General features: G+C 37.2%; 1 protein-coding gene across 2 annotated transcripts in view; it reads left to right on the top strand.

Moving 5' to 3' along the window:
* LOC136883567 (uncharacterized) overlaps nt 1-25,529 on the top strand; it is a 49,589-nt gene that overhangs the window by 11,755 nt on the left and 12,305 nt on the right. Inside the window, exons 1-2 of one of the 2 annotated variants that reach the window (XM_067155952.2) lie at nt 5,021-8,146; nt 13,310-13,461. In XM_067155952.2, coding sequence (XP_067012053.1) covers nt 8,087-8,146; nt 13,310-13,461 — 212 coding nt within the window. In that variant the 5' untranslated portion in view covers nt 5,021-8,086. Of the gene's footprint in view, nt 1-5,020; nt 8,147-13,309; nt 13,462-25,529 lie in introns of those variants that run through there. The other variant, XR_010861272.2, reaches the window with a different exon arrangement.

Genomic DNA, 25,529 nt, shown 5'->3' with positions numbered 1-25,529 from the left:
CTGCCTGTACATCTTGGGCTTTATTCCTTCCCCTTACAGACATCAGAGCGGTATGTTGAGTAGGGCTTGGAGATTAACCATCTGTTTTACTACTATTATATAGATAATTTATACGATCTGTACTAGATTATAGTTGCATGCTTTTTGGCAACACATCTTAGCACATGTTTTGAAAACTAATGTCCTACAGTTTCGTGCACTCAGACTATGTCTCAGAGTCATGAATTTAAGTCCTACTAATGCACTCCTGGTGGAGGCTAAAGAAATACTCCTTGAAATAAGATGAAATCTGCTTGCCAACAACTTTCTTCTGTTACCATTAATGATTAATGCTTTCACAGCCCGTTCTTATAGAAAATAAGCTGAAAATCTTCACATTTAGCAGAGAACTTTGCTCTGTATCTTCAGAAGAAAATCGCTACTGTTCACGAGGAAGACTTCTCCAAGAATGAAGTTTGAATTTAGATGTTAATAATAGAAGTGGAAGTAGTACATTCATTCTTCACCAGGTGGCTCACCGTACGTGGTACAGCACTAGCATTCGAAGCAGAAGCTGACGGAACCATCAGAATCAGTCTGAGAGGAAACGCTCGACCATAACTATCCAACAAGTGATTAATATTATTTTTTATCCGTATTTAAGTTTCAGTATACTATAAAATACAATTTGTTTGAATAGGTGGTTGTCAATAAACATATTGTATTTTATAGCATAAATAGCCATCTTCTAAACTGTGCTATCTTCTTCCGATGTGTGAAAGAGGAATAAAGAGAAGACTGCGGACACCGTCATTGGTCGAAAGCATCAAGGAATTACAGTACATTATACCCATTGCTTCCAGTATTATGGAGGTATGAACTTTCAATGTCTCAACCATCCACCTGTCACCTACTGGAATTTATAATCTACAATACCAACATCAACAAAAACTAACAAATTTCATTGATATATATATTGGGCCAGTTATACTCAAATATACACAGACAGGTCTGAGACCGAACGTGGAGTCGTTTATGTGTGCTATTGCCCTGCTCTCAAAAACTTCTAGGGTATTCTCTTTTCCCAACGAAGCCTCAGTGTTCACAGTTGAAATACTTGCCATTGAATCAGCCGCCGGGCTGAGTGGCTCAGATGGTTGAGGCGCTGGCCTTCTGACCCCAACGTGGCAGGTTTGATCCTGGCTCAGTCCGGTGGTATTTGAAGGTGCTCAAATACGCCAGCCTCGTGTCGGTAGATTTACTGGCACATAAAAGAACTGCGGGACTAAATTCCGGCACCTCGGTGTCTCCGAAAACCGTAGAAGAGTTGTTAGTCGGACGTGAAGCAAATAGTATTATTATTATTATTATTATTATTATTATTATTATTGAATCAGCCATTGCATACGGCATCCAGCACTTCTGTAGAATATTAATTCTCACGGACTCTAGAAGTGTACTTTAAAAATTAGAACAACTGTCCAGAAACAAGCATTTGAATAAATACATCATGGACATAGTGATTAGTATATATTAAGCTATTGAAAATGGAAAAGAAGTTCATCTTATGCGGATCAAGGGCAATGCCAGAAATCTATGCACTGAAACAGTAGACCAACTGGTGAAGAAGAGCATCACAGAAGGCCAGTTCCAAGCAATACCCCTATCATATTGGGGATTTTCGCTTTCTATTACTCTTAGACGAAACATTAAAAGCATAGCTTTCAGTACAGTACATCAGCAGCGGCTCATTCAGTTGGTACTGTATTTGAAGTTTATAGGATTCATGGTAATGATCAGCTTTACAATCAGATACCTCACATGTTTTTAAAGACGTGAATTCTTCAAAATCTTTCTCCTGTAATTGTTTTTTGAACTGATAGTTTCATCTTAAAGGCATGATTTCTCCCCCATTTTCACCGATGAACACATTTTTGCCTTGCAAAGAAACATTTAAATCACTCACACTTTTTTGTAAAGTGGGCTAAAAAGTCAAGGTCAGCAACCCAGCACACTACATCTGCAAGGATAGAAAGTGAGGGGGTCAGCACTGGGTAGCATCAGCGCTCCCTACCCTTCAAACACTGAGTTTGAATAGCCTGGTCTGCTTCATTGCCGTAGTGTGAAAAGACGGCAGGCAAGCCGCTGTCATATTATGAAATGTATCCTATTACACGAGAAAGAGTGATCATGACTAGGAGAGTGCTTGATTTAGTATTACAATGCAAATATGAATGCTGTTTCCATAATCATTCTGTGTATGTAATTGCTTATCTAGACAGAGATAATTTGAAGGTGAAATTTGTACCTGGTAATCTCCTTTGAATGATAGTCTACAATCACTAAGTTATCTGTAAGATATCTGCAAGACTTATCTTAATGGAGTACATTAAAATCCCACTGGTGGTCATCCCAGAGGTTTTCCTTTTTTAAGATTTCTTGATTCGATTCAAAGCGGGATGATACCTAATGTACAAGCCTCCCCAGTATCATCCCAGTTAATTACTAATGCACTTGCCTGTGTAGTAAACTCCCAGTTACTTAGGCCAATAAAGAGGAGAACACGCACAAAAAAATCAAAGATTGTATCCCCTGTGGGTGGGGGACGCAAGCGAATAATACACCCACGGTATCCCCTGCCTGTCAAAAGAGGTGACCAAGGGATGATTGAATTAGAACCATGAGACTACTTGTAATTAGTACCACCACGAGGGAACACCATGGGTCGCCTTTACTTGCGTGTAGTACTACTATGTTAGGTACACAGTAGTTTTGTGATTAGTAGCGACAGTGTGTGAATTACGGTGGGTTTTACAGTACCTGTGATTACTATCACTATATGAGCGACATCATGGGTCTGCCTTGCCTATGATTAGTACCCACTATGTGAGGAACACCACGGGATAGTAAGAGTCCCTGCGATTTGTACACCTAGCCTATGTGAGGAACACCATAGGTTTGCATTGCCTGTAAATGGCGTTGCTGTGTGAGAAACACCATAGGTCTGTGTTACATGTGCATATTACATCACCTTAGAGTAATACCATAATGTGTGGAAGACCGCGAGTCTACGCTACTTTTGATTAATACCGCAACATGACAACTACCATGGTTCTACTTTCCTAGCAATAAGTACCATTATGAGGGGCCGATGACCTGAATTTTGAAACCCTTTAGACTACAAGCATCATCAATTCAGTATTGTACTTTAGAAGCAGTCCCTTGGTCAGTTATACTGTTGTTTAACGCTAGTTTCTTGGAATGTGGGACATTGCGGGTCGGATCCACCGATTGTTTTAAATTCATATCCATAACGTTTTGAATTCTGATCAGTGGATGATTTTGGACTTTTAAATTGTCATTACATTTCGTCTCAGTTCATACCATTAGGGGCTGCATCTATCATCAAAGATTGCAGATAGACCAATTCACTGAAATTCTGACTTCTTGGCTGAATGGTCAGCGTAGCGGCCTTCAGTTCAAAGGGCCCCATGTTCAATTTTCAGCCAGGATTTTAGTTACGTTTGGTTCACTCTTCTAGATTGGGGACTGGGTGTTTGTGATCATCTTAATACACAGCTTCACTACCTACCATCACAGAAAAATGAAATGGTGAATACATCCCTCCACATATTGACATAGGGAAGCCCATTGGCTGTAAAACTGGCTTCAGTCCAAATTTGTGCCGATCCCAGATAATGGGGGGAAAGGCTATGAAAAAAGAATACAATGAAAATTCATGGGATAACTTGACTTTCTCTGTAAATAGTGTACTGGTAATAACTTCTATCGCCCCCACCTTTTTTTCTTTTTTTTTTTTTTTTTTTGGTTGAACCATTTAACTCTTCACATGTAAAATCTTTTTATTTTAACTTTTATATTTTGAAGGTTCACTCAACACATAAAAACCTCCCAGCTTTATATTCTTAAAATTGTACTCTTATAACATGATCTGCTGCCAACTTAGCAGCTTGCTCTCCTTTCTAGAATTGCCCCCCCCCCCCCCCCGTATAAGTTAACTTCTAATTTAACAAATATACCGGGCGAGTTGGCCGTGCGCGTAGAGGCGCGCGGCTGTGAGCTTGCATCCGGGATCGAATCCCACTATCGGCAGCCCTGAACATGGTTTTCCGTGGTTTCCCATTTTCACACCAGGCAAATGCTGGGGCTGTACCTTAATTAAGGCCACGGCCGCTTCCTTCCAACTCCTAGGCCTTTCCTATCCCATCGTCGCCATAAGACCTATCTGTGTCGGTGCGACGTAAAGCCCCCAGCAAAAAAAAAAATTTAACAAATAAATTAGTCAACTATTAACAGATAAGTAACAATTGCCGTGAACATCGTAACTGGGACACGTGAGCGTTTTCTGACCCTTATTGTTTTATCTATTTTCATATTTATGGTGAACATAGCAGGCCAAGAATAAAAAGCTCTTTTATTTAGTGTTAATGTACCACTCATGAAACTGGGAAGCAGAAATGAGCTCAGACCTCGAGAAGACTGACTACAAGTAATGTAAGAAAATGCAAATTGGTGAACATATATTTATGAAGACCAGTGGTTAATATGGAGATCATCCTTTTATGTGTTTATATTTGTCTTTATCTCTATTTTCTGTTGCATTTTGAACCTGTACTGACCTATTGTTGCTTTTTAGCAGCAATAGATGAATCCGGCTCGACTTTGCTCTCAAAAGCTTACTAAGATTTCTTCTGTTACGGAATTGCAGTATGCTCTCAATGAGCTACAGCAGTTCGTCGGTTGTTCCAAGAGTGCTTGCGATCATTTTGGTCTCTGCATTAATGTTCAGAAAACCAAAGTACTCGCACAGCCTGCACCTGGGTCAAACCTCCCAGCTTTCAATATCTCCATTATGGATACTCCACTGAAGAGGGGTCATGACCTTTCTGGACCTTGGAAACTCTCTCACCAGCTTCCCGAGAACTTGCCGCAATTACCACTGTTTATATCTAGGAAGTATCCTCTCAACAAATGCTAACTGTTCACAAGGTGGGAGAATTCGCGCTGCCCACTCAGCATTTCGATGTTTATCCCGAATAAGGACCTTACACGGCATACCAAGATCATGGTTTACCATTCTGTTGTCATATCAACACTGCTTTACGGTTGTGAAACTTGGACCCTCTACCATCAGGATATCAAAAAGCTAGAGCGCTTCCATCTGCAAAAACTTAGAACCGTCTTTAACATCAAATGGGAGGACCTTGTCACCGACCTTGCAGTTCTTGAGAAAGCATATGCTATAAGCATTGAGGCTACCATCATTGGCTACTGTCTGAGATGAATAGGGCACGAATGTCACATGAGTGAAACCAGGCTTCCTCGTCAACTCCTGTATGGTGAACTCTGTTCTGTTACAAGACTTCATGGAGCCCCTTTGAGGTGTTTCAAGCATCAGCTAAAACATACTATGAAAAGAGCTGGAATTAACACTCAGTCCTGGGATATGCTTGCTGAGAATTGTGCACTTTGATGCCACACTGTTTCTACTACAGTTACCGTGTTTGAAGGGCGACGACGTGAAGAGGATAAACGACAAGCACAGCCCGGCCCTCTCCCCCAGCCATCCTATGTGATCTGCATGGACGTATGTTTCATGCCAAGATTGGGCTAAGTTTAGTAAGTCATATGAGCGTGTGATTGTAAACTGCTGAAGAATATGTATACTCGGATACTAGTTGCCACCGACGACGTGATGATCATCATCAGATTGTACATTTCACTCCTCTTTCAACTTGAAATTGTGATTTCTGAATTTTTTGTACTGAAAAACTTGAATAGACAAGAGCAACTGAGCAGGACTTTCCTAGAAGCCAAAGCTATCTATACCTGTGTGTTCGATCAGGGTTCCAATAGAGACGATTTTTGGTTTGTCAACATGCAACATGAAAACAGTGCTATTACATAAGGGAAATACGTACCTGTTAGTACTCCATTCTTCTTGGTAACATACTGGAAATCTGTGCAAATATATGGTCATGCTGAGTTGCACAGATAGAAGAATCTGAGCCCAAGTTGGCAGATTTTAGCTTAAATGAAAAACCTCAGTCTGTTTCCAGTCATTTGACCTGGTCAAGAATGGAATAAATGAAGCCCCATCTGGCGGCGAGGATAGGAATTGTGCAGGTTTCCGAAGCCTGTCACGCTCCTGATTAATGACTGACAGATGAAGTGAAATGAGATGTTCAACTATGCCAATCCCATGTCAGTAGAATTATTGGCTTGCAAAAGAACTTCTGTGGTACTAGATTTCTAGCTTTGGCATTGTTGAAGACTATATTATTTATTTATTATTTACATATTTTACACCCACATTGGAGCACTCAAATCAATACATTTGAGTTAATTTCTTCTTTTTCTTCTCCCAGAACTTTCTCATCCTCTCCGACCTGGAAGCCCTTTGTGTGTCCGATATAGTATATTGTTTCCGTTCAACTGTTTTTAGTTTGAGACTTATGCTTTTGTTCTTCAAACTCCTCTTCTCTTTTCTTTCTTTGATTTGTTGCCGTGGTTTCCCATTTTCACACCAGGCAAATGCTGGGGCAGTACCTTAATTAAGGCCACGGCTGCTTCCTTCCAACTCCTAGGCCTTTCCTATCCCATCGTCGCCATAAGACCTATCTGTGTCGGTGCGACGTAAAACCCCTAGCAGAAAAAAAATAAAAAATAGATTTGTTGCCGAGTTATACCCAATTCTTCCAAATCATCCTGAACTTCTTTGAACCAATTATTATTGATTTTATTTTTCAAAGAATAATCAAATAGTTGTTTCAATATCCTGGTGTCTGGTAATCTTGATATGTGACAGAAAAAGGAAATTCTTCTTTTACGCATTGTAGATATTATTGATTCACATTCACGATAGACAGTGTTGTTAGGCAACAATCTCTACTGTCCATCAACTTGGTGTTTTTTTATTAATAATTGTTCTAAGAATTCTTCTATCAGTTTTCTGTAATTTATCTGTTGTAGATTTTACATTTAATTTGAATAAAGTTTCACTAGCGTACGTTGGCTCTGGTTTAACAACGGAATTATAGTGTTTCAGCTTAGGGTTTATCGAAAGAGATTTTTTTTTTTTATAGGTTGGCCAGGTAAGTCTTTGTGCTTGTTTAAATTTAGTTGTTCTGTGTTCTATTGCTTCTTTTTCATTTGTGTTCCATGTTATTATTTCCCCAAGATATTTGAATTTCTGAACAATTTTAATCTCTTTATTACTGTTCAGTTGAATAACTGGTAAATCAGCTTTAAAAGTTCCCATTTCTGTTTTTTCAAATGAAATTTTTAATTCCATTTTTGTTGCTATAATTTCTAGTTGTTCAATTTGAAATTTAGCCTCTTCTGTTGTATTTGCAAGTAATGCTAAATCATCCGCAAAAGCAAGGCAGTTGAGTTTAATATTTCTACAGATCTTGATAGTTGGTTGGCATTTCTTGTTCCATTCACACATAACCTTCTCCAATGCATAATATATATATTTTTTAAACCTAGTTATTGGGATGTGATCATCTGGGTATTTATCTTGAAGTTTTATGGAGACTTATAGTCTCTTAAAGTGGTAGATTTAATTTAGGAAATGCAGTTGAGTTGTGCCAAATTCTATTGTTTTTTCTCTGAATGGGACAACTGTGGAGGAATAATAGGTTTGGTTAGTTTTGTGAAAGCTTTAGACTAAGTTTTGAGTATTCAAGGACATTTTCTAAACTTTCTGATAATGCAGTAAAAGATGATAAATTAGGCCTCAGTTTTGCAGGATCATCTACCGTGTTTCTTTTGTGAGACAACAACAGAAATAGACAAATATTGCATGTCTAGTTTTTGTATGTGTGTGCACAAATTTCATATTCTTATGAAAACTGAAACAAATCTTTTTGGGGACTTTTTAAGAAGACATACTAGCTTTTTAGCTGATGGGATACATATATCTCTAAAAATTTACATTATATGTACAACCCCCATTGGGACTTTTTTCGTTCTAATCTGGGCGCTATGATTGATGAGCTTGGAGAATGGTTCAGTCAGAATATTTCTATGATGGGAGAAAGATACACCAGAAGGTTACTGCTGAACGTATTAGCTGAACATCATGCAAAATGATTCTGGATTTCTGGATGCAGTTACAAATGAAAAAGATCCAGAAAGAAAAGTGAGTAAACAAGTTTTTTTTATGTTCTCTTATAAGTATGTGCTGCAACTTTTTGGAGGATTTTTTATATTACATTAATACTTGAAGCTAGTTTCATTACAAAAGTATTTTTAAATCAAGGTTTCATTGCATCGTTAAAATAGGCTACCTACATTGAAAGAAAATCGTTTAAACCTTTCGACATTTGCAACCAACTCCTGAGACAGGAATGTTTGTTATCTTGTGTCTAATACCTACATTGTGATTATAGTTTTCATCATTCCATGATCACTAGCCCTGAAGACCACAAGTTGCCTCCATCTCTGCTGATGTAGTGCTTCTTTTCCGTGACACCCCACTCAGCTCACCCCACCATTGCAGGCTTGGTTTTTGGTCTACCAAGGGAGAAGAGCTTTTCTTGCTATTTCTTCCATCATATCTCTTGAGTATTGCTATTTTTGGCATACTTGCCACATGACTATGGTTGATGGTGTGGGTTACTGTAGTTGCATCCTAGTTTATGAACCGTGGGCAACAGCTGAGTGGCCTAGAAAGTGGTCCTGATAATCGGCATACCAGTTGTTATGGAATGGGAGTGGGCATCTCGGATATATTCTGAGTCATGGCCCTCTTTGTGCTCATGCGGCTAGGACTATGCAATCCACCGGTGATCCCTAATTCATTAGAAGAAAGATCCTCACTTGGACTCTGTGTAAGTAAGGGTAGCATCCTGCTTCACAGAATTTTCACTGAGCACACCCAGAACGTTTTAAGCAAGCGTCGAACCTATGGAAGTAACGGAATCCCACTCCCATTTGACAGGTGAGGGACACCTTCGAAACAACTTGGCGAATGAAATGGAATTCGATGGGGAGCTATCTGTATTGATGAGGCTTACGGAAGGAAGCTGTATGCTTTGATGGTGGGGTCATGTGAGGCAAATGAAGGAGGATAGGTTACTTGGGAGAATAATAGATCTGTTTTGTCGGGTAAGAGAAGTAGAGGGAGACCAACATGACGATGGTTAGACTCAGTTTCTAATGACTTAAAGATAAAAAAGTATAGAACTAAACGAGGCCTTAGTTACAAATAGAGGATTGTGGTGGCATTTAGTAAATTCACAGAGGCTTACAGACTGAACACTGAAAGGCATAATGGTCTATAATGAAGATGTATGCATGCCACATGACTAGCCCACTGGATCTATCCAATATCTGCTTGTCAAACTGTGCTTTCTCTTGATCTGTCCTCTGCTTCCAATCTGTTCCATCATTGATTGGCCTGAGAATTTCTTGCATCACACTCCTTTCACAAGGCAGTTTTAAATGTGATCATAATTGTAGTGCTTGTGAATTAATTGTTTCTATTCAGCGAGAACGTTATGGCTATGACGTGTAGTGTGTACATATGTGATTTTTCGAGAGTTTTGTAAGGTACCTATGTTCTTACGGGTGTGTACGGAGAATTTCCATGCTCACTTTATGGCTTGTGTAGCCTATAAGTAAATGGTTGGCAAATATAGATTCTCGATTATAGTTTACTGCTCTGATGTGTTTGATGTACCTTGTTTTAAAATATTGGCCTGTTTGCCCAGTTAGAATTCGAGGCATTCTCTATATTTGAGTTTGTAAACATTAGGTAATTAATCTGTACTATATCTTGTTTCTGAAATGAATTCTATGAAGAGTTCTGTTTTTTGTTCTGAAAGCCATCTTGTATCTAAATTTTTGGCTAGATTTTGTGTGTGTGGCATGTCTGTTAAATCTGATATTTCTTTCTCATACCACTCAGAAGTTGGCAGGAACAGACATGAAGATAATGAAGATGATTACTAGTACAAAAGGGTGGGAACGATGGCAGGAGGGTACTTGGAAGCAGGAGATAAATGTTAATTAAGAATGAATTCAACAAACAGTTTGCTGATATCTAGTGATTTATTTTATTGATGCTTTGGATGGGGCCAGTCAGATTATCTGCAAAACTTGTAAATTGTAGAATGTCCTTGTCCACTTTAGACTGTTGCCTTTGGGTGTCTACCAGGAGGAAGTAACAAATAAGATAAGGTATTGCCTGCAAGGTATACCTGTTTGTGTGTTATCATTGTGATAATGCAGTGCATTAGCTGGCAGTTAACTCAGCAGAAAGACAGCCCACAGAATATTATAGCCACTGCTGAAAATAAACATGCATTATCCATCTTCAAAATATAAGAGTAATAATATGTAATCTCAGACAATTGTAACTTTTAGGAGGGTGATAAAATTGGTGGCACCGGGCGAGTTGGCCGTGCGCGTAGAGGCGCGCGGCTGTGAGCTTGCATCCGGGAGATAGTAGGTTCGAATCCCACTATCGGCAGCCCTGAAGATGGTTTTCCGTGGTTTCCCATTTTCACACCAGGCAAATGCTGGCGCTGTACCACTCAGAAGTTGGCAGGAACAGACATGAAGATAATGAAGATGATTACTAGTACAAAAGGGTGGGAACGATGGCAGGAGGGTACTTGGAAGCAGGAGATAAATGTTAATTAAGAATGAATTCAACAAACAGTTTGCTGATATCTAGTGATTTATTTTATTGATGCTTTGGATGGGGCCAGTCAGATTATCTGCAAAACTTGTAAATTGTAGAATGTCCTTGTCCACTTTAGACTGTTGCCTTTGGGTGTCTACCAGGAGGAAGTAACAAATAAGATAAGGTATTGCCTGCAAGGTATACCTGTTTGTGTGTTATCATTGTGATAATGCAGTGCATTAGCTGGCAGTTAACTCAGCAGAAAGACAGCCCACAGAATATTATAGCCACTGCTGAAAATAAACATGCATTATCCATCTTCAAAATATAAGAGTAATAATATGTAATCTCAGACAATTGTAACTTTTAGGAGGGTGATAAAATTGGTGGCACCGGGCGAGTTGGCCGTGCGCATAGAGGCGCGCGGCTGTGAGCTTGCATCCGGGAGATAGTAGGTTCGAATCCCACTATCGGCAGCCCTGAAGATGGTTTTCCGTGGTTTCCCATTTTCACACCACGCAAATGCTGGCGCTGTACCTTAATTAAAGCACCGCCGCTTCCTTCCAACTCCTAGGCCTTTCCTATCCCATCGTCGCCATAAGACCTATCTGTGTCGGTGCGACGTAAAGCCCCTAGCAAAAAAAAATAAAATAAAATTGGTGGCCAATGACCTAGCTGTCAGGCTTCTTTAAACAACAACAATCATCATCATCATCAGAAGCATAATCATCAGAAAATTGATTTTCTGTCTTTGTTTTCCTTTATATTCTCAATTAAGTGCACATCTTGCTAAAGCCCAGTGACTCCCAACACAGGGACTTGCAGAATGTGAGACTTGTGCAACATACATCGGCCTGTACCACTAGGATATGCAGCATTGGCAAGCGAATGGCATGGAGGATTATGCTGTGTTGCTGTTAGCTCCCTATTTTATTGCTCACACAATGCCATCAACTGTTAACAAATCAGTTCATCTTCGTTAGCCTTTGAACGTTCTAGTTAGGGATGAAACCCATAGGTCTAAGACATTAGGGGTGCCTGGTGTAGAACCTCTCGAAAGAAAGTTTTGCGTCACGTCAGACCATTGGCCTAACAGCAAAGAAATTGTTTAGGAATTTTTGTTTGGTTGTGGGTAATGACACCTGCTGGTAGTGTCTCCTGAGAGTAATGTATCTCTATAACCGGGGTTTCCAATTTGTAAGAGCTTGAGGGCCACATTGGAAAGCTTAGGCATGATCACGGGCCGCACTTTAATAATAGACAAATTTTCGTAAAATTCTGCAAATAGAACAGAAGCACCAGTATGGAATGTGCATAGTTCAATTGAAACAAAGGTTTAATAATTTTAACTGTTTAAAACACTATTTTACAAGTGCATAAAAGAGTGAAATTTAAAATAAAGACTGTTATACCCAGGACAATTGAATTTGGAAGAATAGCACCTGACAATGTCAGTTCATTTGAATTAATATTTGACAAATTACAAAAAGGGGGTGGGGGGGAAATACCTAAAGACAAACTGAAATTAATAATGTAATCAAAACAAAACTTACAGGACAATTTAGTGGGAGTAGTATAAAAGGGAACGATGATATACAGTTGTAAGAGCCTAAAATTCCAGCAATGTACTTCAAGGAGTACATACCTAAACATTTCTTCAAGTTTGCAGTGCTGTGTACCAGCCAATACTACCAATGAGAGATGAACAAAGAATTGAAACCGCTTCTCACACCAATGGCAATTAAAGTATTTCTTGGTATTCATTGCATGTTACGCTGCATACAATATCTATCCACAGTAAGGCATCATGGAGTTGAGATTTGATGTGGATCCCCTAGTCATTTTTTAAGACCCAGTGAGGGCTCATTTTCTGGCAAAGCTTGGGTTCTAACTTTTAAAATAAAAATTAATCTATTTAGACCATGTGAATACTTAAAAGCAGGAAATAATATTAAAGAATTAATTAGTTCTGACTTGGGTCCAGAAAGGGTATAAAAATTAATATAGTTTTGAACGAACTATGAAATATGTTTTGTAAATTTTCTTCACACTTTTAAAAATATTTCTTTTAAAAGCACTTGCAGGCCGCAAAATTTGGCTTTGCGGGCCACTATTTGGAAACCCGTGGTCTATAACATATTAAAATGAAATTGAAAACTCACAAACCATCTTTCAGTTATTCACAAAAGAGTTTGTGACAGTATGTATGGCTAGACTAGGTAGGCTATATACAGCCACTCAAAAAGAACTACATTTTGATGAAAATTGAAAGGAAAAAAAAAAAAAAGAAAATTAATTCTGATAGTAAATGCGAGGAATAGACAATACGAAGTGCTCATTCTTTTTTGTGTTGAATGACTATACATCTGAGTTGTTTGTTCATTCACTAACTGAAACGTTGAAGCCAAATACCTAGATAAGTGTTTTTTTTTTTGTTAAGGGCATTTTATGATGCCATTTTGATGCAAATGGATGTTAGAACCTGGAAAGAAATCTTTATTGAATTGTGCCTACAGTCATAATAACAATAATCATCATCATCAACATCAGTTCTGCACTCCAGAAAGCCTGTAGTGAGAGAGAGAATTATTGAACTGTTAATTTCAAATTCATGTGTTGATAAGCCTTTCTTTTTTTAAAAATTCTGTAATGAGTTTGATCTTTTGCTTTCAGATGGAAGTCCTATGTCTCAGCTTCCAAACCTACTTCCTTATTTCGTTGTACCCATCTTGCGACTTGTCATCACATCTACTCACACACATCTACCATGCTCACATCACAGCCGATATCTGGAGAATTGCTACATCGGAATTCCTTGGTAGAAGGTTTGTATTTTTTATTTTCCAAGGTATTATAATGTGAATGTTCTTGCTTTACTCTTCACTTCATAGTTTCATATGGTTCGCCACGTTTTCAAAGCCTAATGGTTCTAATATTCATTTAAATCCTAAAATATCTGTAGTAAATCTTTCACCACAGTGATCACCATCGTCCAGAGGACCGGGTATGGCACATGGAGATTATTTACTATTACAAGCCAGAAAATGCTCTGACAGGCTTTATGCTGTTTTTGCATTCAACAAGTTAGTTTAATATCAATATTCACAAAAGCAAAGGGTTGCCTGCAAACTTCTAAATTAGAATCATGTCTGATTGACTTGCTTGCAATGAACATTGTGCGCTATTATTGTCTCTGTATTAAAATAGTTTACTAAGAACAGCTTTGGCAGATCCGTCCGTCCATTCTAGTGGACCGATTTGCTTCATTTCTGTTTTATTCTCTCCGGAATTACCTGCCAGTGAGTCATAAGACTTTGATGGGTCTCTAAGTTCAGCAAACTTTGAGTAATCATACAATCAAATCATTAAATGATCATTCCAATAATTGAGGCGCTCTAGGCTAGATAATGGTAAGCCACGTTGAGGAAATTTTACAGGAGAGACATATGAAGGTTCAAAAAATTCCATAAATCAGGTGATGGACATAAGAGGTATGTTTATTGAATGATAAGGTTCTACATCCATTAAGGTATTCTTGTAACATGATAGAACCTTTTTTTAACTAATGTACGTAGTAGAAAAAACATATAATTTTGTGGCATGTCATTGTCTATCATGAAAGTTTATGTCAACATTTGGCTTTACTGATCACCGATCACGACACACTCTCCGTCATCGAAGAAACTGCCATCAATTAATTCAGGTTCCTCAACCTGCTCTGCGGTTTTGTACTGAGTCAGAGATAAATAATATCCATGATGCACCGCAGGTATGTAGGGAAGCTGGTCCATGACATCAGTTTCTTATGCCGTATAGGAATGGGCCTACGATTTTTTGATGTTAAGGTCGCAATCTACGATGTTTGTGTAAGACGACCACGCTTCTTGACATTAATTTTGCGGAAGTCTCCGTGAACAGTGTTTTCTTCACCCTTAAAAATAAAAAAATAATGTCTATCTTACAACATGTTTATGAAACATATCGTATTACTAATTTAATATTAATTCAATATTCTCTGCCGGCTTTCCTAAATAATATTATTATTTAATTACAGTAATTATTTTTCTAATATTTTTTAAAATTCTGGTTAATAGCTATGTTTAAGTACATACCCGATTACACCGGTGTTTACGTTTAGCCCTTTTACTCAACTCTGGTGTTTGCTGCCGCCATCGATGCCTTCCATTCTTAGCAGGTGAGATGGGCACCTCTCTAACAATGGGAGCTAAGTCTTCATCCTTGCGGAAGAAAAAAGAATAAAAAACTAATAGCATGAACCTATGAAACTACACTGAACAATACAGCAATTTAAGAGCTATATAATGGCAAGCCACAATAACCCCTATAGCAGTCACCTAGTGATGCCCATCTTAGTTTAACAGTCGTTTATGGTTACTTGGCTCCATATAAATATCTTATACATAGTCCTGTAGTTCATACTTCCATTAAATATTAGCGTTATCTTACAGTACTACATCTACTGCATTGTCATGATAAGCCACATTGTCACATGTTATAATATGGCATGCCACATAATATTTTGTTGATGCTTACCTCTGATGTTGATGAGATATCACATGGATTTGGCTGGTAATCCACATCTACAACACTGTCATTGCACGAGGATTCACTCTCAAGACAATCGGCTTCCGTCTCCGTTCCAAAATGCATTTTTTCATCAAAACAACAGCTCACACCGTTTCCTCTGCAAGACGCCATCTTGCTGCGGCTTACCCTACTAAAGCAAAAAAATTATGTGCTGTGTCTTGGTGCAATACATAACAACAGAGCGTGTGCTGCCGTTTCTTGGTTTCTTCAAATACCATTTCTCCAGTGGCTCGCCATCCTCTAGCAGATACAAAATGCGTACAAATCTCAATATTGCTCACTGTGCGACTTACCGTTATCTAGCCCCGAGCGCCTCAATTGCAGGCAAAGAATTATACTAACCCGCAATAGATTCTGTACTTAGCAGGTTGCTGAGAGAGAGAAATGCATTTATTTCTGCTTCCCCCATTTGGAGGCTGCCAAAAAGACAAAGCTTACAGGAAAATTTGGTTAATAATTACAATGGTTGTTTAAAATATTTCCATAAATGATAGGTATACTGTAGTAAAGCCTACTTAATAATTTTTAAAATATGTGTATCAGTCAATAATTTTGCAATCTATGAGGAATTCCTCATAGGACAAAGATATAGCTAAGAGTATAGATGATTTTTTACTATTGCTAATGATTAGAGTTTGTGGTTTATAGCATTTAAAAATCAGATTTAGCATTTTGATTTTCAAATTTAGCATTTTGTAGCATCTAAATTTCTCAAATTTAGCGTTTTGTAGCAAATTGGTTAAAAATAGGCATAATTTGCTAATCGAAACCGACTTTCAACCTATTAGGTCGTGTTACGTACATTTAGTACGTGTTGAAGAGATGTTAAGTACAGAACAAAAATTGCCAACCGGACACCAGTGGGATCCGAGCTTGCAACCTTTAAATTCACTATAGAAAATAAGACAAACATCAACATAAGACTTCAAGAAGTATTAACACACACACACGGATATGCCTATTTACAAATTTACGAACACAATTTCAAAGTGAAAAATACTATTCTGAACGTATTTATTTATCACAATACAACACACTTACAAGGAACAGGAATTTCACTGATGATTGAAGTACAACATCCAATTGTTTAAACGGTGTCCTCCTTCATTCGAGACGGCCTATCAGTTATAATTATTTTGTACTTGCTAAAATAATTCTACATCGACACCGTTCGTGGAGGCCCAAATGCACATCAGTGCTGCTGAGGCAAAGGAAGGACTGCAAAATATTTTTTGTTCCTTCAAGTCTTTGATTGCAAAGTCAGCACATCAATATAGACCTATTTGTATCGCTTACATAAAAATGTCCCGATCTGTGACTCTCGGCATGCTGTTTGATCGTCACTTCGCTTCTACCCATGGCTACCAGACATTAAAATAAATCGCCACCGTACTTTAAAACAGGAACTACTGCTCAATAACCGACTATGATCAAGCGTCAACACAAAGAGAATGAATGTGTGTCCTTGAAAGTGCATTTGCTGTTTGATTGATTGTTCTTTGCAGTGCTCTTTGGCCAGTGAAAGATATTCCACACATTGAATGATTTAACCCTTTGGCCCATCATTACTTGTGAAAGGAAATATTCCCTTGCATACCATTTATGTATTTCTGTCACTTGAACGTAAATTTGACTAATCACATACATAAGAATACACAGAGCAAAGTGAGCTTTTAAATTGTCTATAGTAACAGGAAACTAATGTTTTTGTTCGTAAGTATTACTGGTTTCAAGGGAAGCAGATAAATTAGCAAGAAATATAGAGGCATAGGCATTGTTTCCTTAGTAACGTGGTCCCAGAGGTGTGGGGTTAGAAATTCATTCCCTACGTCCATTTCTTTCGGATAATTTCCCAACCCCTCCTCACTGTAGAGTGAATTTCAGAAACTGGTGGTTTGCATGTTACAGAAACAGGCTTATTGTCAACAAGATCATAATTCCAAGTATCATTTTACTAGACTTTTCACCTGCTCTTGTTGCATTCTGGTTTTGTCAAGTAGTTTCAGTTGACACTATCATCTAGGAACTGAAATCAGAATCACTTTCATCACTGTCAGTTGAAGAATAAGAAGTATTTTCACTCTCCAGAGAATCATTTCTACTTTCAACATCACTATTTTCAAGCCAGTTATGAATAACCTCATCCATGCCGCGCTTGGATGCCACCATGATTGTTTACAACGAGCGGCTAACTGAGGTGCTTTTTATTTTCCGTACTTCAGCTCAGAGTTACTATGTACAAAGAGAAAATAGCTTCAGCTTCTGACATCAATCGGGTAAGCTGCAAAACCACTGAACTATAGGTAATACCTACAGTTCAATGTGAAAAACAAACAGAATAAATCTCTCTGACCAGCTAACTGTAATAGTGAACTTATAAATGTTCCGTGCACTGTCCGTCAAAGTATGTTACCGCCTTACGATCACAATGGGCGCCGTAATAATTCTTTCTCCTGAAATAAATAACAACATATATCTTATTTTTAGGAAGAATGCATCGTTTAAAAAAAGATATATGTTTATTTCGTATAAAACCAAGAGTTTTGCATCTATTTTGCATAAATTGCATAACTTCGCATTTTGAACAAATTTCGCATTTTATCGCTAATTCAAAATCGCTAAAAACCACTCATACGGGTCATATAAGATGAAGGCACATACACTGATAAAGTTTCGACGTATTTCGCATTTATCGCAAATGCTAAAAATCACAAACTCTACTAATGATCCTTTCAGAGCTGCTAATCCAGTGTCCATAATAAATTCGTTATGCAAATTAAATTTCTTACAAAAGTTCTGCAATGTGTGAGTAATGGTGCCTCATGCTCTTATAATCAATCCTAAAACATCTGTGGAGTCCAGATGATATTTCTCGGCATAGTATGGAATTGTAGGTTCGTATATATCACATTTCTCCTTGTATACATCATGTGGTTGAGAGGATAATGCTTCGGTTCTAATTGTGGGGTCTGTTATGAACCCTTGAGCCCGGTGGTATAGCTATCATGTCAGTCCGCTGGCTTGACCCCATCTGAGGCAATCCATGTACCTCTTCGTAGAATGTATAATGCTTTTCTGTCAGGGCTTCAGCAATCATAGATCGTATACACTTCTATTAATGTTCTGATATATGTGATTTTCATCCTTAGCAATGTCGTTGCATGCAGCCATGTTTGATTACTATATGTGAACCCAGAGAGTATACACGTCCTTTGACGATGGAAGAATACCATTCTGTACTAGATTCTCTGATTCTTTCCCAAGCTTCTGAATATACTCAAAAGATGGCAGAACCTTCCTAATAACTTACAAGCTGCTAAGACAAAACAGTCTACGTACATACAGATGGGGAGTTATCAATTCGACTAGCCTTCTGTATGACCGTATATAAAGCGCAGGGACAAACTCTTGAAAAATTGGGTAGTTTACTTACCCGAACCAGTATTCAGTCATGGCCAAGATTGTTTGAAAATGTTAAGATCCAGCCAACAATGCTGCGGAGCAGCACAGGTCCACTAATTATTATTATAGCCCGCCTGATGGTCATGCTCGTTACGGTGTGAAGTCTATAGGGTCTGACACCGTGGATAGCCAGTTCGAGTCCTATTGGTTGAAAAACTTTTTACCATCAGAATGTTGGGTGGCAGGGCAGGAGAGGTGGTGATGCACAATTTGTAATCACTAGATTGGGTGCCATACTGGCTGTCTTGATGAAGAGAGGGAAATTTTGGAACAGCCTCATATCACACATCCATTAATAAAATAGTTTATTCTTTTAAATGGAATAGTATTTTTGTATATAGGTCTATTTGGATCAGAGAAATAATCCGATTTTAAATCTAAATGAAATCTCAGAAATCATTCGATGTACTATACAATGTAATAATAAATACTAATAGCAAGCAACATATCAACATTTTACCTAAAGCATATAATACTCCTATTATATTTTCCCCTCCAGATCCTCTTCCTCCTCCCTTGCCATCCCTTTCCCTGAACAGAAGTAGCATTACGTAGCAATCAGCTGTCCTTAAAATTTTAGTGTCAGCTTGGCTGACGGGCAGTGAGTAACAGAGCGAGGTCAATGGGGAATGAATACACAAATTTTTATTTCCGAACCCAAATTGTTCCTTTAATTCCCTTCTGCTTTTCTCATTTTTCCTTTTTTCTTTCTAAACATAATCTTCAAGATTCAGATAAATAACATTTATTGCACTTCCATTTTCAAGTTAATGTAACTAACGATACGTGTTGACATTAGGCCTACATTACATTTTCTGAATAAGATTTTATTAATGCATAATAAAATATTTTTTGTGATGTTCCCTTGCTATATATACATTTTTTAAAGGAACATTTTATTCTGGACTTAATCTACATATGAATGAGAGGATATTTTTATTTGTAGAAAAATGGATTTGAACTTTCATAAACGTATTGTGAAGTATTGTTTACTAAAAATGATCGGCATACTTTATTATTATTATTATTATTATTATTATTATTATTATTATTATTATTATTATTATTATTATTATTATTATTATTATTATTAATCTACTACATAGCAGAAGATGATCCATTTGGATTGAAACATGTCCTGCATGAAATATGTTTTTGAGAACATTGAATTTTAGTTAAATCGGACTTTGTATTAGTATTGACTGGGTGGACCTTCAACATCTGGCTGCAAGATACTATAATATATATAAAAAAGGGCAAGAAATCAATGATTCACGTATTCTCAAAGCTCTAACCGGTGCATAGGTCAAAAAGAGAAGAAACAACAGAAATACACTTGTGAAATAGGCCAATATAATTACAACTACAAAGGGAAATGGGTTGTGAAGCATGTCATGAACAGTGGTTTGCCTCCCCAGTGCCCTTTATCATCAAATGAAATTGAAGACTATTCCACTCAAATATTTGGACATGAAAATGACATGACCCTTTTAGGTCCTATGTCCTTTGTTCTGTAATACAGTATTAGCCCAATTACATCATTCAATAATCACCTAATTGGTAATGAATCTTACCCTGGTGAGTCCCCATTCCAGATGCTGGTGCACGGTGTGAAACAAGGAGCTGGGGCAGGTTATGAAGTTTAGTGACAGAGTGCAGATGTGTTCCTTGTTGGTCTTGGCTTTTGAGTATTTTAAGCTCAAAAATTCAATATGACTGGTAGAAAACTGTGATATTGTTTGGTCTTCTTTTGATGAAGTTGAAAAGAAATCGAGAATGGGTGTGAGACCCAAATATATGTGGGGAGTGGGAAGAATAGGAAAATTTCCGTTTGGGAAAATCAAATTATCGTACATATGTCTTATGCCTCTCAGTCATGTCCATCTATCATTACTTCACGTCGCAGCCTGCACTGTAGCTTGGTAATATCGCGTCACACATTTTGTTACATGACACTGTTTTGTCACACAAGTTTTTTCGAATGACATCCAGCTCTTACGACGTATTTTGTCATTTTGTGGTAGAGGGCCAAGTTGTCAGAATGAAAAATCATTTAGCAGAAATTCCACACATGGAAGTTGAAGACAGTGAAGATGATGGCAGGTAAGTTATTTAATGAATTTTCATTTTTTGTTTAACGGTATCAATGCTAAACTCATAAATATGTGTTATGTGATGACAAGCCATCTGTGCTAAACCCGTAAATTTAAGTTTTCATACAGCGCTTGCTTTGATAAGCCCATAAAAATATATGCAACATCCCATCAGTTCACATGGCATGCCAGAAGTTCAAGGAAGTTCTAAAGGACGGATAGTTAACTTTTTCCTTGTATTTATGTCAGGATTTTGTTTCCTAGCAAGGTTGAAATATATATCTTCTGTGCTTCCGACCACAACAACAACAAAAAATGGCGTGTCGCGAAAGATGAAATGTCTTGGCAATGATGAATTTGGACAGTTTTCAGATGATAGTGACTTGGATAATAATTTTCATTGCCATGAGACCCATCTGTGTCGGTGCGACGTAAAGCAAATTGCAAAAAGAAAAATATATATAATTTTCTGGACATTGAAAGTGATGGTGAATATGAAATTGAAAATGTGATACAAAGTAATGGTGAAGATGTGGACAATGATGGTGACATCACTGAGAAAGATGAAGGTGAAGAGTCTACCTCCACTAGTGAAATAGAAAGATAAAGATAGTCATCATTTTCCTAGATTGCTGGGTCAGTTTACTCCAATATTTCACACTTCCTGTTCACACAATTCAGGTGTTACAGACAATATATTACGTGGTGGTTCTCCGGAAATAGATGTCTTTATTTGTTCAGTTCTGCACTGGTTTCAGGTTATTGTGGAAGCTATCAATGAATATTACAAGAAGGTTTTAACTCTTTACCCAGTTTCTCCAAATACTGGACTTCAGAAGTGGAGTGATACGAATGTGAATGAAATGTACATGTTTTTTGCACTTGCAATACTTAAGACTGAAAAAACTTTATATGTTTCAACTACTCATGACAAGACTGAAAAAACTTCATGTATCCACCATGTGATGTAGGTTTGTATACTGTGCCTTTCTTTGCACATTACTACAGTAATGTCTGTTTTGAGACTTTTATCATCATTGTAAATTTATACTTAATTTCAGTTTGTAATCTTAAAATTTCAGTTAAATAACTAGTAAAGCTATTTTTTCAATAATTGCATATTCTTTGGAGGAAGAAACAGCATGGAGTGTGTATGTATACATAAAAAATACTAGCACTGAAGGGGTTAAGAATGTACAGAAATAGTTCAAAGAATCAAAAATACTTTTTAAAAACGTGCTTATGTAGAGACTCCAAATGTGGGTTTTTCCGTTATTTCTACGGTTTTGTCACAGTATATTATGGTAGTACGGAAGTAATGCTGATTATTGCAAATTTCATAAAATTGAATTGAAGTTCTTAAATTCTCAAGTCAGTTGACATCATTCACCACTGATCTGCATTTAGGGCTTTTCCCCCACGAATATAAGAAACAAAGAAAAAAGAAAGTAGTTTTGAATGTTGGAGTTCTTGAAGAAATGATGAAATAGTGACACTTGTCTACAACCTTTAACAGCGAGTGTAACATTCGTTGATGAATGCAAATTCCCAGTGTATATACCCAGTTTCTGTCCTAATACCTGTGATTTAGTAATGAGTTGCCTAGTCAGATTATTACTTCCATTGCATCCTTTTGTTGTAATTTTTATCTCGTGTAGTACAAGCATTTATTTCATTGAAGTGAAAAACAACATAAAATAAGAATGTTGTGTAAACCTAAAAAGCAATGAAAAGCAGAGTGACTGTAGACATGAATGATCGCAGCGCATCAGTATTACCAAATGCAGTATACAGAAGAGTTTTTGTTTTTACGACCATCAAAAAGTTCACCAAAGTAATTGTACTGTATGTGACATGCAAGTGTGGTTTTTCAGTTAAACATGGAGGTCACTATGACTGTCCACATAGTGGTGTAGTCTTCATTTTAGCTACAAAAAGTTACAATAATATAGCTATATGGGCTGAACGTTATTTCACTTTTTTTTTTTTTTGGTTGAATATTCCCTTGTCTGCAGCAGACATGCCACTATGGACCACTTTTGAAGGTTGGCTTTTATGTAAATTCTGGTAATGTATTCAATTTAGCATTATTAGTAATTGACATAAAAGAAGCAAAAACCCAGATATCAGAACTTCAAAACATTGTAAATTAAATTGGCCTCAGAATATCATTTTAAAAAAAACATAAATTAGGCCCCCTAAACCAACACAGCTCAAAGAAGTTACCATTTATAGTAATAAAACCAAAATCGTAACTAAATTTAAATATCTTGGAGAAGTAATAATACATAACCTAAATGAAAAATTCTCAGTCCAAACAAGAACAGATTACATAGCTACAGCACAAAAATTAACATGGGACATCTACAAAAAGAAATGTCTACCAATAAATGCAAAAATAAAACACTACAGCACAGTTATAAAACTGGAAACTACATATGCAGCAGAAACAATTTTTCACCTGAATAAACAATCAAAGACTGACAGACTTCAGAAAATTGGAAGGAGGATTGGAAAAACCTGCATCAACAAGAAATACCAGAAAGATGAACAGTGGTGGATAATACCTAACAAAGTTGTCTACAAAGAGTTAGAACCCTTTACAGATACTATGCGTAAGAGGAGACTGGAATTCTTTGGACATATTATGAGAATGCAGGATTCAGGACTTCTGAAACAACTAGTACAATTACATAAAATCAGCTTCATGGTCTGTATCGCACTTCAATAGATTCATAACTAAATATTTATTTATTTTCCACCTAGTCGATACAATGATTGCCTAAGACAACTTAATGGTTAAAAGTGGTACATGTTTTGTATATTATCAACATCTTCAGGCTCATAACATTGTTTAGATGAAAAATACATAAATTGAAAAATTAATGCTTTAGAGGAAGTGTCCTTAAAATTAACATAAGATTGACAACATTAATCTCGTCGCAAAAAATCCCACAACAGGATGTAAATGGATCAAGAAGTAAGAGGGTATCTGAAGGAAATAGGCCTTACAACAGAAGACATCACAAATAAGATATTCAATACAAAACTCAAGAATAAAAACCTCTGCTTTACCCTTACGCGATACAAACTCATAGCACGCACATTTTCAACCAAGGAAAGGGCAGGAAGATCGGAGCGTCTGAAGAAGAACTGGGAGGACCGCAAAGGCCGAACCATCCCTTCAAAGAGACCTGAACGATGGACTAACTAAAGTGATCCTATGCTGTTATAAAACAAAAAGAATTGTATACAAATATATTCAGTAATAATGTTATCTCTTGCATAATTTTTAAACTAGGAAAATTAATATAATAAAGACCTAAATTTAAAAACAGAATACCGCTATTATACTGTATCAGTGCCAGCGTCACCTTTGTTTGGGGAATTTGAGTGTTTGTTGACTTCTGCTGATGGACTGATCGGAATTATTCAGTCTTGGGTCGGGTTTTGGAGTGTGTTAATTTTATGAGAGCGGGATGTAATAAGAAGCACGTACAATGCATTAACATGTACTGCATACGTCTTCTGGTTCTATTGTAAGAACAAATAAGAAATAAATTGCTGCTAATCCATCTGGAAAATATGTTATTAACATTAACTTGATTTTTTTCTTTCAGGTACCATTTCAACCACAACTTTAACAGCTACACCTAACCTTAGTACATCCAGTGCTTTTGCCACTCCCACTTCTGGTATTGTAGCATAATCTTCTAATCAGAGAAGTGAAAATACATCACAGTATTTTCAGAGAAAAGCTGGATCATTTGATTCTTATGTGTTTTGATCAACATCAGTGCAGAAATCTTCGGATGAGCAAGTAGCTTATTTTATGTTTGCAACAATTGCTGCTTTTTGTAGTGTTGATCATGCTCAGTTTGTTCGACTTATGGATCAACTTCACCCAGATTACACCGCTCCAAACAAAAGGAAAATTAGTGAGTCATTGGAAACTGTTTATAAAGAGGAACCGAAAACTTGTTCTTTTATACTGAAAAATCAGTGAGTGTGTCTAATGTTTGATGATTGGTCAAATATTCTCAGTGAACCTCTGTTATGCCTTACCAGAATGGGTGATGTTTATTTAGTGGACATTATTGACACATCTGATCATGCTCACATTGCAAACTGGCAAAAGAGTCTGTTAACAGCATTCAAAAATGTGAGGACTTTAAAAGTGCAAAATTTGTTCTGTGGTTACAGATAATGCTGTCAACATCTCAAAAATGCGTCTTTTGCTTGAAAATTATGACGATTTGGATATTATCACTTACGAATGTTCAGCACGTACTAAATCTGGTAGCAAATGGCATTTTCCAAATGAGGGAGAGAGAGCATTTCATAAATATAATGAAGTACTTCAGAAACAACCACTTTACTACTGCCTATTACCGAAAATATGGTGCCACAAAACTCGTTCTCCCAAATGAAGTGTGTTGGAAAACCATGGTAGATTGCCTGGAGACATATTATAAAAGGCTGGCAGAATGTAGAGCATATGCTTCAGAAAAACAGCTTTATGATTTCAGAGTCGGTACATGTGTGGAAGAATTTTCAAGTGGAATTGGAAACTACAAAGGACAAACATGTCGCACAAAAGTTCATAAACCGATAAAACGGCTTTAGCAGAAGCTTATTTCTTAGTTTACATGCTGGATCCAAAAGAAAACAGTTCAGCACTGAATTAAACTGAAGAAGAAAAGAAAGCAGCATTTGGATTTGCAGAGTAA

The sequence above is a fragment of the Anabrus simplex genome, chromosome 11 (assembly GCF_040414725.1).
Source record: "Anabrus simplex isolate iqAnaSimp1 chromosome 11, ASM4041472v1, whole genome shotgun sequence".
Taxonomy (NCBI): domain Eukaryota; kingdom Metazoa; phylum Arthropoda; class Insecta; order Orthoptera; family Tettigoniidae; genus Anabrus; species Anabrus simplex.
This window is presented reverse-complemented; position numbering and strand designations above follow the sequence as displayed.